The 13,158-nt window shown below is 49.0% G+C and overlaps 2 protein-coding genes across 2 annotated transcripts in view; one reads left to right on the forward strand and one right to left on the reverse strand.

The window, feature by feature from the left end:
• PCNX2 (pecanex 2) overlaps positions 1-3,783 on the reverse strand; it is a 160,360-nt gene extending 156,577 nt beyond the window's left edge. The window contains exon 1 of the mRNA XM_076334126.1: positions 3,631-3,783. Within this exon, the coding sequence (XP_076190241.1) occupies positions 3,631-3,783 (153 nt within the window). The remainder of the gene's footprint in view (positions 1-3,630) is intronic.
• A 4,147-nt stretch (positions 3,784-7,930) lies between these two features.
• Positions 7,931-13,158, forward strand: part of MAP3K21 (mitogen-activated protein kinase kinase kinase 21) — a 51,205-nt gene continuing 45,977 nt past the window's right edge. Inside the window, exon 1 of the mRNA XM_076334122.1 lies at positions 7,931-8,669. Within this exon, the coding sequence (XP_076190237.1) occupies positions 7,931-8,669 (739 nt within the window). The remainder of the gene's footprint in view (positions 8,670-13,158) is intronic.

Genomic DNA, 13,158 nt, shown 5'->3' on the forward strand with positions numbered 1-13,158 from the left:
AATACACCCCACTGGGACAAGGTCACAGCAGCACACCTCCTGCGTTAATGAAAGGAACCCACACAGCTCCCTGGCCTCTTGAATGCCACCTCAGTGACAGGAAAAGCTTCAATTGAGCTGACATCTTATTAGAAGCTAGAAAAAAAAAAATCCACAAATACAAATTCATTAGAAAGCAGGCTTCATGACATCCCACAGGTTTCTGCGGAAGCTGTAGCTCTAGCTTTCTTTGCTCTTGCCCAATTAAAAACTCTACCATAATGTACTTTTTGTTTTCCAGTAGCTTCTGTTGTTATACCCTGCACCAGAACAGCATGGGGTCACAAGCAGAAATGCAGGCTGGCGCGTTCCAAATGTCGCCTGACTTACTACCGCAAATGCAACAGAGTTGACCTGCCCATGCGTGGAGGGCCTTTGCCTGGGGCTTCTGCCCACCCAGAGATTGCTCCCAGAGGAATGGGCAAGTTCTTCTTCACATGTCCACTAACATTATTTGAGTGGCACAAAGGCAGAGGTGACTGAGGTATATACTTTCCAATATAAAGGTGTGTAACCTTTGAACAAAATACCACACCTTGTAAATTGGACTGAATGATTAATGTTGATTAGACCCAGACATATGCCACCTGATGCTTGAGCACCTGAGGCATCTAAAGCAAGATGGTGCTACACCTGGGCCTCGCTGTCTTGGTGTGCTACAGAACACAAATGAGGGAACTGCCAAATACGCAGTCAGCCACTTCCATCAGGCTTGCAGAGGTATGAGCGGGAGACATAATATTGGAGCCAAAGATAAATATTTTGATGTTAATTTAGCTGAATTAATAATTAAGAGATGCCCATCACAGTATAAAACATGGGAAAACAGGTAGCAAATAAAATTCCAGGGATGTACACTCAGTTGCAAGTGTGCATCCTACCACACAATAAATACAGCAAGTACAGTGTAGCTTACCTCTCTTTTGTGGAGGTACATGTATCCTTACTTTTACAGAGAGATAAAGTGGGGTAGAGTGTGGTGAAATGGGACTGGAAGCAGCTGACACTGCAACTTTTATTACAGTTTACCTCTGAGTAATTTAGGTGCCCACACCCTTATACCACCACATTGTACTTCTCCTGTCACAGCATGATTTGAAAGTCTAATGCATAAGAAGTAACAATCCTGTAAGTTCAAGGGCTTCCTGTCCAATAAAAGGCAGAAGAAACACTCTCTAAGCTATTCTGGGAACTCACCAAAATGTGGATGCGCATTCTTTCATGGCTTCTAAAATAAGCTATAGTACAAGCATTCCCAAAGTTGCATCTCTGTGTCACTGGTGTTTCACTGGGGCTGAACTCAGCCCAGTGGCTTTGTATAACAAGTACCACTATTTTCACGCACAAGACACCTGGGAACCCTGGACTGTTTGGTGGAATAAGATAACTTTAATTCTTAATCTACTATGAGAGTCGACACGGCAAAGTTAGAAGAAATCTCATTACAATTTTGAAAGTTGATTTTAACAGAATGATGCTCCAAATAATATCCAACGTAAATTTTAATTGTATATTTACTGCTACAAAGGATAAATGAGAAAGAAAAAGAAGAGATGGAAACACAGATCTGCATTTTCAGGGGTGGGGAAGCTAATAACAGAACCATTAGTACCAAAGTAAGCTATGCTGACAAAGCTAGAGAATAAAATCCTCAATCCACACGACAGAAACAACTTGATACTATAAGCTTCCCGACGCTACTGTCAGCACATCTCTGCTGAGCCAGCGTGAAAAAAAGCTAAAAACAGCTGGATGAGTTTTGCCATCCCATTCAAATCAAACTATTTCAGAGAGACTTTCTGACTTTGACAAGTGTGATTAAGATTATCCCAAGCAAAGGAAAATTTTAAGAAGTAGTACTCTGATTTGTTTTGACTTTGCCATTTCAAGAAATGCCAGTGACTGCTTTAGCTGAATCCAAAACTATTGGTGTCAAGTGTGTAACATAAATATCACCCGAAACATTACTGAACATAATATTACAAATAAAATTCCCCAAAGAAAACCTTTAGTTAAAAACCAGGTTCAAGTTTCTAAGTGGCAAGAATATGTCTTGCACAAAGTTTACAAAGCCCAACCACTTAAAAGCAAGAAAACAAATACTTAAGGACATCAATACTCTCAAGCAGCCAGCATAATAAATACATTATTCTTATCAAGGATAAAGAATTCCCATAGCAATACATTAGCTCAAGAACACAAGTCCTGCATTTAACCAGATGATTCATCAGAAAGTCAGCCACAGTCCACAGAAAAAGCAAGTCCATCTAGACAGGCAAAGACGAAGCCCGAGAGAAAGTCCAGTAGGTAAGTTAGGTTTTCTCCCCTTCTCTTTAAATGATGTCTTTTTTTACCTTAGCTCTGACCTACAATCTTTGTATCTGGTGTTCTTTTGTGCGGCCCTGCATGACTTCTTCCATGCTATTAGTTCAGAAGTTTCCCACAAGGAAATATTCTTTCAGATACATACTTAAATCAACTGGAAAAAAGTTAACCTTTACTTTTTTCTTTTCTTTTTAATCACACATACCACTTTGACAGTAAATCCTACAATGTAAGACTTGCTGATTTGCATATGAAATAGACCCTATCAATCAGAAGAAAGCATATTGTTATCTTGGTTCATTAACTCCATGAGCCATGCTTACAGGAATTCACTTCAATCCATGCCACAAAATACAGTATACCAATTGATTTTTAAAAATACAAGATTTGCTTTTCACTGGGATTGCAGAGGGATTTGTGAATGCTTTTTGCTTTTGAAAATCAGGCCAATACCTGACCATGTAAGGTGAAGAGACCTATTTAGAAATTTTATGCAAGAAAAAAAAATTCTACAGAACTTTTTAGTTGAGTCACTGTGAGAACCAAAGGGATGGAAATCGTTTCCGATGGAAGCAATATTAAGCTACAATCACTGAAGAATACACCAACGAATAGATGCAATGATCCAGCAAACCATACTTTTAAGCTTTTCTCACGCAGTAGGAAAACACACAAAAATAGAGCAAAAGTTTCAAGTTTTCAAAGAAAATCATTTCAAAGTCTGGCAAACAAACCCTAGTTATTAAAATTATTCATTTGCCATGTTTAAATTTCAGCACAAAGGGAGCTGCATGTCACGAAAAGCCATGTGACTCACCAATGACATTCAGCAAGGCATATTAATTACGTGGTATTTGGATTTTTCCATTTATTTACCCTTCTCAGCAGGTAAGAGTGGAGCAGACGTGAAAAGAAAAGGTGTCTCTAAAAGAGATTTTTTTGAACAAACGTCCCCACGGCCATTCGGCATTTGCAGAGGCCAGCACCGCACCCCTTCCCCAGTAACCCTACCCGACAGCTTCAAGCAGGGCTAAGAGGTCCGGCCCCAGACTAACGCGCCCCGCGTACTCACCCCGTTAACCTTTAGACACAAAACTCTCACGTAAACCCCAGTACGCCTATTTTGTAACCCCCCCAGAGGTCAGTTTGTTCTCCGTCCCGCTCACGCCCTTGCCGCTGCTGCCTCCAGGCCGGGGTCCGCGGCAGCCCCCACGCCCCCGCTCAGCCCCGTCGCCCCCCGCCTCCGCGCCCCGGGCCGGGTCTCACCAGGTGCAGGGCCATGGGCAGCGTCAGCAGGAAGAGCCACAGATAGAGGTGGCAGCTGTTGGCGAAGGCGCCCTGCTCCGGGTCGTGGTACCAGCCCCCGGTCAGCGCCGCCCACACGCCCTGCCCCACCAGCCGCGCCGCCGGCGACACCATGGCCGCCCCCCGCCGCCGCCACCGCCGCCGCCGCCGCCCCTCAGCCGCCCGCCGCCGCCATGCCGGGCGCCCGCGGATTCTCCCATGGTGCCCCGCGACGCCGAGCATCCCGCCCAGCCCCACCCCGAGCGCCGCCACCGCCGGGAGGGCGCCGCCACGGGCCGCCCCCCACCCCGGGCTCAGCGCCCCGCTCGTCTCCGCCGCGGTGCGGGGGGCCGCGCCCGGCTGCCGGTAGCGGGCGACGGCACAGGGAGGCCGCAGGGCGGAGAGGGGCCGGGCCGAGTCGAGCCGCGGCGGGGGTGGGGGGGCAGTTCTGGCGCGGAAGCGTCCGTCACCGCGGCGTCCCGCCCGGAGCGGCCGCGAGGTTGGTTGACAGGTGCGAAAAATGCGCGGCAAAGGGGCAGCACCGGCGTCAGCCAGCTGGGCTGCTCTCCTCATCGGTCACACCCCCCACCGCCTTGTTTGCACTGCCAGTTACTAATTTTGCCTGGTACATCACGAGTTTCTGAGCTTCGAGCTCTGCCCAACTTCAGCGCTGACCTTTCTGCATTGCTTTGAGCTGTATTTTGGGCAGGCAGGTGAGGAAATTCTGTGAAAACCTATTCGGTTTCTTTCAAGAATGAGTTTAGGGTAAAACAGTCTGCCTTGCGTTAAAGAATTTCATGGCAGCTGACCTCAAATTAGCAGTCAAGAGGTACGTGAGGGGTGGGGCGAGCACAGGTGTGTGAAGCAGGAGGGCGTGGAGCTGAAATGGAGGATGGAGCCGTTGAGCAGGGAGGCCAAAAGCAGCAAAGGATGGGGGGCATATCCCAATGGGATACCCTTGAAGGAAAGGGTGTAAGGCTGGGCCGTGAACACCAGAGCTGATCATACACAGCACTCCCTCCCTCTCACCCTCTGCCATCAGAAAATAGCTGTGAACTTCAATTGCATGTCTCTCATCAACCCCTTCTTGGGACTTCTCTGCATGTAGAGACTTTTCTTGCAGTCAGTTTTGTGAAGGATGCATGTATGAGATGGAGGCAGCCAAGCAGCTTGCACATTTCTTGACCAAATTCACCCTACTTTCATTGTTCCTGACTGTGACTACAGTTTCATGGACTAAACACGCTGTTCCAGCGTGCTTTGTATGGATTTTCTTAGGCAAAGGTAAGAGGCCGAAGATGCTATTAAACAACTGTATTTGTGAGCTAATGCACCACATCGCAGCTCCCTTCCTGAAGCAGCAGGCGACGTGGCCGCGCTGGACGCTTGTGTTGGCTTGGCGGGAGGGATGACACAGCAGTATGAACAAGCGGCTGGGAGCAGGGGAGGAATGGCACCGTTTCCTTCAGCGGTGCTGGCACCCTCAGATGTCTGTGTATCTGTAGCCACGGGGCTTGAGTACTTGCTTGGTGTGTCCTTGGTAAGCAGCGAAGTCTCTCGATCTGTATGAAGGAGGCCCGGTCCCAGCAGTGCCTCCTGTGCTACTCCTGTACCTGAATCTCTCCCTTGTTGAGTGGAAATTTTTTTTTTACCCTCTGCAGATTCTTGCCAAGCTCGTTAACACAAATGTAATGATTGAATCATGCGCAATAGCCGGCTATGAATAATACTTTTGATGCGTGATAATTAAAAATGTTAATTTTTCAGAAACTACTGAAGTTGTTTTCCATAGGCATACTGGCAAATAAGCACATTGACATGCCCAGCTCCAAAAAAGAGAGGTGGACAAGCAAAGGTGGAAATGAAAAGCTTCTTCAAAACCTCCTCTCTCCTGTTTTTTGAGACCTCTAACTCAGGTAGGTTATTACTTGGAGGCCCCAGGCGGTGAAGGCTTCATTGGGGTTGATATAACATTGGGTCTTACTCGGGTGACTTGCCTGCCCATCACTCAAATCTTTCAACTCTTCCTCATCTTTGGATAATATTGACACTAAGCCTTTTTTGGTATAGTGGTACTTGCAGGAATGAAGGGTTCCTGTAATTTCCAGCTCAGGGTACGTGTTCTGGACACGATGTAGATCCACAGTACTGTATCTACAGTTGCAGGAGTGCCAAAGACGAAAAACGCGACCACTTTTCTCTCGAGAGAAGCCAATGACAAGCTGAGCTGAAAGCTTTGCCTTCTGTACGCTGTCCTTCTCAACGGTAACTCCACCAGGTGGTGCCACCAGAAAAGTTGCAGGCGCTTCACGGTGTTCTCTGCAACATTACGTCCATTATTAGAACTCCTAGGAACAGCAGTTATACACCAAGATCCTAGAGTGCTAGGTGCTGCAGAAACACTGAACAAAGAATAACCCGAGCATAGCAATTGCTAGTGCATAATGGTACTTGAGAGAGCAAATTTTGGAATAATAGCTTTAAACAAATATTTAAACTTTTCACTGTACTGCAACCAATACCTTGTCTGACCCAAAACATTCCACACTTAATTAGTTCCTGCAGATTCCTTTAGATAACAGATAAAGTTCAAGGTGGAATTTGTGTGGCAGAATGCTTGTATTACAACATACTTTATGGCTTTTATTATAAAGCAAATATGCAGATAAGGAAAAGGCTTATAATTATCTCTCTGAATAGCTGCAAGGCATTCTGTTATATTAAAGGAAATGGGAAAAAACTCAATAGACATGCTGGTTCTGCATTCTTTCTTTTTGGTTAACAGGGTTCAGTAAGTCACTTTCTGCGTAATTTTACTTTTGCCTTGTGTGTACAACTATACACAGTTTAGACTGTGGGATAAACAAGAATTTATGATTTTTGGATACAGTAATTTTAATTACTGTCTTTATGTCGGAACCTTAGTCCTGTGATATCCCGTTGCAAATTTTGTGTTTATGTGGGGATGTACAGTGCTCTGGATGTGGGTTTTTGCGCGAAAAGTTGAAAGGCATTCATCACGCCAGCTTATTCTACCCGGCAGTGCGGTTTGACACCTTCCCCAGGCCTTTTCTATCCACCCCAGGGCTTCTGCTGGCAGCAGCCGCCTCCAGAACCGCCGGTGCCGCAGCACGAAGCGATCAACTCCGAGGACGAAAACCCATCTCCTTCCACTTTGAACCACGCTTCCCACAGCGTTGACGAGAAGCGCGTACGTCCCCAGCCCACACGCTTCCCTCTAACTTCCAACTGAACGACTACTGTAGTTTAGAAAGTGGTAACGATTTTTCCACCTAAAACCAGGTAAACCTTTATCCAGAAATAGCACATACACACCATTTGCTATTTCCAGGCAACCGCCTAACGAAAGGATCGTGCGATCGCGCCAGACAGAGCCGGGACCCTCTCCAGGTGAAGGCGGGTGGAAGAGGAAACACGAACTGAGGAAGCATGGTTTCTTCAGAAACTGCTTCAGTTTTATTCTGGTGAAGTCCCAAGACCGCACAACGAAGGAGAGGGGAAGCTGCCGGCGGAGGCACGAACCGCTCGACCTGCTCTGCCGCCCCCGAGGGACAAAGCGGGCCGGGGCGGGCGCCCGAGGGCGGCCCGCACCGAGTCGCCGCTGCCGCCTCACCGAGCGCCGCGGCCCACCCGAGGGCCACGGGCTCCCCCCGACACCCTCCCCGGCTCCGCGTGGGGCCAGACCGGGCCACTTCTGCCCCAGCCCCCGCGACGACGGCCCGCGGCGGGGTGCGCCCGGCGGCGCCGTTACACCGCCCCCTCCCCTGCCCGGGCGGGACCGCTGCGAGCGCCTCAGCCGCGCGCGCGCCGGCGCTCCGCCCCCCGCGGCGGCCGGAGCCTGCCAGTCTGCGCGCGTGGGAGGGCGGGCGCGGGCACCTACCTGCCTACGCACCCGCCCACTCCCACCATCGCCCCCCCAACCCCCGCCGCCAGCGCTCGGCCCCACGTGACGGCCGGCGGCCAATCCCCGAGGGCAGGGCGCGGAGGCGGGAGGGAGGTCGCGGGGCACCGCCACTCCCCTCCCCGCCTTCCCCGCGCGCGCTTGCGCCTTACCTGCCGGAGCCCGGCGGCGGCGGCGGCGGCGACCGGGCCGGGCGGGCCCCGCCCCTTCCCCGGCCCCGCCCCTTCCCCCTGCCTGGCGCCCCCGCCCCTCCCCCTCCCGCGGCTCCCGCTCGGCGGCGGCGGCGGCAGGTGAGGATGCGGCTGGGCGGGCGCCCCCGCGTCGGCGGCGCTGGCGGCCGCCGGGGCTGAGGTCGCTGCCATGGCTCTGCCGGGCGCCGGGGCGGCGGCCGCCGGCGGGGGTCCGTGCCCGCTGTGGACGGCGCTGTACGACTATGAGGCGAGCGGCGAGGACGAGCTGAGCCTGCGGCGGGGGGACGTGGTGGAGGTGCTGTCGCAGGACGCGGCCGTGTCCGGCGACGACGGCTGGTGGGCGGGGAAGATCCGCCACCGCCTCGGCATCTTCCCCGCCAACTACGTGACCCGCCAGCCCCGCGGCGGGGCGGCGGCGGGAGGCGGCGGCGGCGGGCGGGGGGACCCCGCCGGGAGCCTGACGGAGATCGACTTCCAGCACCTGGAGCTGCAGGAGATCATCGGTGTGGGGGGCTTCGGGAAGGTGTACCGGGCCACCTGGCGTGGCCGCGAGGTGGCCGTGAAGGCGGCGCGGCAGGACCCCGACGAGGACATCACGGCCACGGCGGAGAGCGTGCGGCAGGAGGCCAAGCTCTTCTCCATGCTGAGGCACCCCAACATCATCGCCCTGCACGGGGTCTGCCTGCGGGAGCCCAACCTCTGCCTCGTCATGGAGTTCGCCCGCGGCGGCTCCCTCAACAGGGCCCTGGCCGCCGCCGCCGCCCCCGGAGCCGGGGCCGCCCGCGGGGGCCGCCGCATCCCCCCGCACATCCTGGTGAACTGGGCGGTGCAGATCGCCCGCGGCATGCTCTACCTGCACGACGAGGCCATCGTCCCCATCCTGCACCGGGACCTCAAGTCGAGCAACAGTGAGTCCCGACCCGGGGGGGAGGCTGGGGGGTGAGGAGGGGCCTTCGGGCCGCCGCGGGCGGTGGGACGGCAGCGAGGGGGTCCCCGGCCCTCTGCTGCGGCCGGGCTGCAGCGCGGCGCCGGCCCCTCGTCTGAGGCTGCCCGGCGAGGGCGCCCGGCGTGGCCGCGGCCGTTGCCGTGGCCGCGGCGCGGAGGCGGCCCGCTCAGGAAACGGGCGGCCAGGCCTGGACGGGCACGGTGCGGGAGTCCTGTTTCACCGGGAGATGGGTGTCGCAACTTGGGCGCTTGGGCACTCTCTGCCAGAAGCTTGGGCTGGCGGCAGGTTAGGTGCCGTGGCTGTGAGCTGGTTACGGACTCGCGAAAAGGTAGGGAGAAGAGGGTTTACCTGCAACGCACGCAGAGCAAAGTCCTGTCCTCTCGGACGGGAGCTCACTTAAAAGCCAAGCGGGATAAAATCCTGTGCACAGCCGCAACTGCAAATCCACGAGACTTCTTTTACTCTGATGCGTTGCGTAGTCCTAGCTTTTAGAAGTTACAGTAAACCAAGCGCCTTGTAAAGGAAAGGTTTAATAAGGGTATCACCTATGTTTCACTGTCAAACAATCGTATATGTTTCTGTTTTTCATTGCGTGCATTTAGTATTGCTAAAATTCCCCCACTTAGCGAATATTGTGACAGAAAAGACAGTAGAAACTCTTGTGCAGTTGCCAGATTTGCTTTCAGGCGTTGGCATGGACAAAAGCACCTGAAAGAGTGAGGGAGTTGCTCCATTTGTGCTCAGTGGATCCTTGGTCCATCTGTCGAAACCAGAGCATCTAAGATTTTGGCAGCTGTGGTGTTGGAAGGCTGGCTTACTAGAATAGAGGTGTTTAAGACTTGCTGTTATAGTTGTGTTTTGAATTGGTGAACTGAAAGTGGAAATCTATGAGCTTCCATAAATGTCAGAAGCTATCTCTGCTCTCTTTTCTTTTTGTTCTGAATGGGCCAAATGCACAGCAATATGTTACTCTTTTTTTCCAGTTAGGTGCCCTTAAGTAGTCCAGTAGAAATAAAAAAGCTTCATTCAAGTTTGAAGCACTTTGTTTAAAAGGCCTTTGCAGTGTGTCTTGAAGGTCATCATGCATGGGTTGTTAAGACAAGGCTCAGTCATGGGACTGTTCCTGAGAATACTTTCACTATGTGTTTGATAAAGGAAGGACCTAGCTCAGCTACATTTGTGGTTCTGTTGGTAGCACAAGATGATGAACTCTTGGAACTTACCTTTAGGGTCATGGCCAACGCCTTAATTTCTAGCAAGTTGTCTGTAGGCAGCTCATGCCCTCCTAGTTTGCTGCTCTGTTCGGAGTGAGCTGCTGTACCTTGAGTATTTAGTGGCTTTCCTTAGACAAGGTGGGTTGCTGCATGCTAGCTTCCTAAGGTGACAATGGCAAAGTCCGTATCTGAAATGAATTCATAACCCTGTGGTTTAGCATAGCACATAGGGCTGAGTTGGTGACTGCTGTGAACTGATTACCGTTATCATCTCTGTGTATGTGGATAATGGCAGAGCATTTTAAAAATATGCTTTTGATTATAACCTCAGCATATGTGCCTATTCACTGCTTTCATTACTAACTCCTGCTGCACATGCGCTTAACTTTAGCTACTTAGTTTTCTCACCTATATTTCTTAATCTTAGTGAAGCTTGAAGACAGTATTGAATATGCTAAATAGACTTATGTCTCTTGATCATCCAACTAAATGATAACGTTGGAAGACAATGGTGCGCTAGTGGTACAATATGCTATAGTAATTCAGTTCAACAACGTGAATTTAGTATGACTGCAAATCGTGACAGTATCCCCTGTTCTGTTAACTCATCTGTTCATCAAAGATTTCACTTCATTCTTTTACTATAGTCTTTTCCAGTCTTACACACTGGGAGCGGAAAGTTGCCGGGGTTGACTGATCGATAGTAACAGTTCAGCAGTGGCTGTAGCTGCAGACAGGGATCTGGCAGCACCCGTTCCTCAGCTGCTCATCGCTGCTTTCCATGGACTGCTATCGGTGGTGGTTCAGTGCTTTCCATTAAGCAGCTCTAGGTAGTATACCAATGTATCGGTTTTGTGCTAGCTTAGTTATTTTCGTTAAGAAGGAATTTTTCTTCCTTGGACAACAAATAGGGAAAATGACTGCCCTTAACATGGCGTGGTAAGGAATGCTCCCCAAACTATTTCCCTAGCAAACAGGCAGGAACTAATTTTTGCAGCCAGGGGAAGGGAGCCCCTTCCACCAGTATATGTGATCAAGAAAGGATATATGTCTGGGCTTGTGGTTGGCAGGGGATAGACAAAGCAAGCATCTCAAAGGCAAGTGTGTTATTTCTCTCCAAGCAATTTTATGGAGTTGGGGTCTATAGAACAGCATATCTAGTGCCGTTTTGCTGATGCCAAATTGATGTGACTGGAGAGAAGGTGCCACAAAGAGAAAAGCCATGAGAGCAGCAGGGTTTTATTAACAGCAATGACTATCTAGGTTTGTATGCACAAGTTTCCTTGGGCTCCTTTTGGGAGGTGGGAAAAGGTTTTTGTTTCTGCCAAAGCAAGAAAAGGGAAATAAATAGATATGCAAATGTTTTCTATATTGGGAAGAAAAACTAACAAACTTGGTTGTGAGGGCTGAACAAGGAAGTAAGGGGTAACTCTCGAGTTTTGTTGGTAGCAGAGTTTCTCCAATTCTGGAGTCCATGTAAAATAAACTTGATATTTAAAGATTATTCAGAAGTAGACAAACAAAGATGTAAAGAACACTTTTAGCTTTAGGTATGTGTAATAAAATGAAACGTAGTAACCATGGCCTCTAATGTTGATTTGCAAATTGTGGATGCTTTGTAAAACCTTGTGCAGGTGACATGGTGAGAAGTTTCTCTGAAAAAGAACATGGTCTGTTTTGAGAATGTCTTCCTCATAAGCAGTTCTCATGTTCTTAGATACACTTCTTAGATTAAGGAGATAATCTAAAATTAAGGGTTAAGAGGTGGACTTTACCTACCTAAAATCTGAAGAAAAAATTTGAAAGAAAATTTGATGTTTTTCAAACCTTCATGGATAGTCAAGGAATTCTGAATTAAATGATACTTTGACTGAAAAGCAGATATCTTAAAAATTGTGAAAACACTTGAACATTCTTAACTGTATCTGCTGGATACAAACTTAGTCTTGATTAAGCGTGCCAGCTGATTATGCAAAAGTTAAGTTTTGCTGAAAATAAAAAACATGAATTCATCTACAAGACTAGACACTAATAGTTACATGTGTCTTTTTAGCACATCTCGGCTGTTTTGCTGACTCTTTGAAAGGGCAACTTTTTTTCTCTGGGGGAATCAAATTGCTTTCTTCTGGGCAAGGACACCCCATTAGTTACGAGACCTGTGGTTGTTTAGGGGCTCAGTGCAGATTTTCCTGATTCTTTTTTAGTATTCTGAAGAAAGCTAGTAATGTGTTCAGATAGAGTATGCAAGGTTTTTACTTTCTGAAGTCTAGTGTAGAGAAAGCAGAGGTTCGTGTTTCTGGGATTGATTTCAGACTGTGCAGTACTCCTGCCTTAGAAAAATAAATGCCCTTTATCTCTAGTGCAGCAGCTTTGCGTACTTGTAGGAAACGTTACAAAAAGTTCAGAATATCTTGCTTACGGCATAGACCCATCCATGAATACGAAGTAAAGCATAAAGTTGATTCTGTGCAGATTATGTGTACTAACACAATACTGATAAAGTACTCTGTACTCATTTGTTGTAGATGGATATGCGAGTAGGGTTCAGTTTGCTATGGCTTTCACCAGCTCCTCTGACATCACAGGATCCTTTGCAGCCCTCAGCTCTCTGAAGCGTGTTGAATTTATATTACTTTTTGAAATCGTCAAGGACAGCTTGAGTTTCAAGGATTGTTGAATAAGGCCATGGTTGTGACAATGCTAATGAGAGCAATACTTGAAATCTGAAGGAATCAAGCATACAAGAGAACAGTGAAACTGCAGTTGGACAATCTACTTTCATGTGACGTTCTTCAAACTAGCCTCATGAAGAACAGTCAGAAAATAGAAATTATTTGGTTTTAAAACCTCAAAAAGAAGTGTGATGTGGTTTGACAGAACTGTTGAATCAGTTGCTTTTGATGAGGGAAGGTGTCCTGGAGTTTGAGAAAAGCAAGAACAAATTATCTCTGGTTCTTTGCTCTTACAAGTTATTTGCAACAGAATTGCTCAAGGTATGCTGTTATCCATCTTATTGTAAAGGTGTTCGGGTTTTCAAGACCTCATAAAAACTACTTTCCCTCTAACTTCTCCACCTAGCAACTTTAGGCTAGCTGTTTGGGGAGAGGAAGAGAAAGAAACTAGAGTTAAGCCGATCTGCCATCTTCTGAACTGATTTTATTTATTCTGAAATCTCTGGGGTGCATAATTTGTCTCTTGGCTCTGTTTGGAAGAGGGAAGACTTGCTCACATCACAAG

Source organism: Aptenodytes patagonicus, chromosome 3, assembly GCF_965638725.1.
Source record: "Aptenodytes patagonicus chromosome 3, bAptPat1.pri.cur, whole genome shotgun sequence".
NCBI lineage: Eukaryota > Metazoa > Chordata > Aves > Sphenisciformes > Spheniscidae > Aptenodytes > Aptenodytes patagonicus.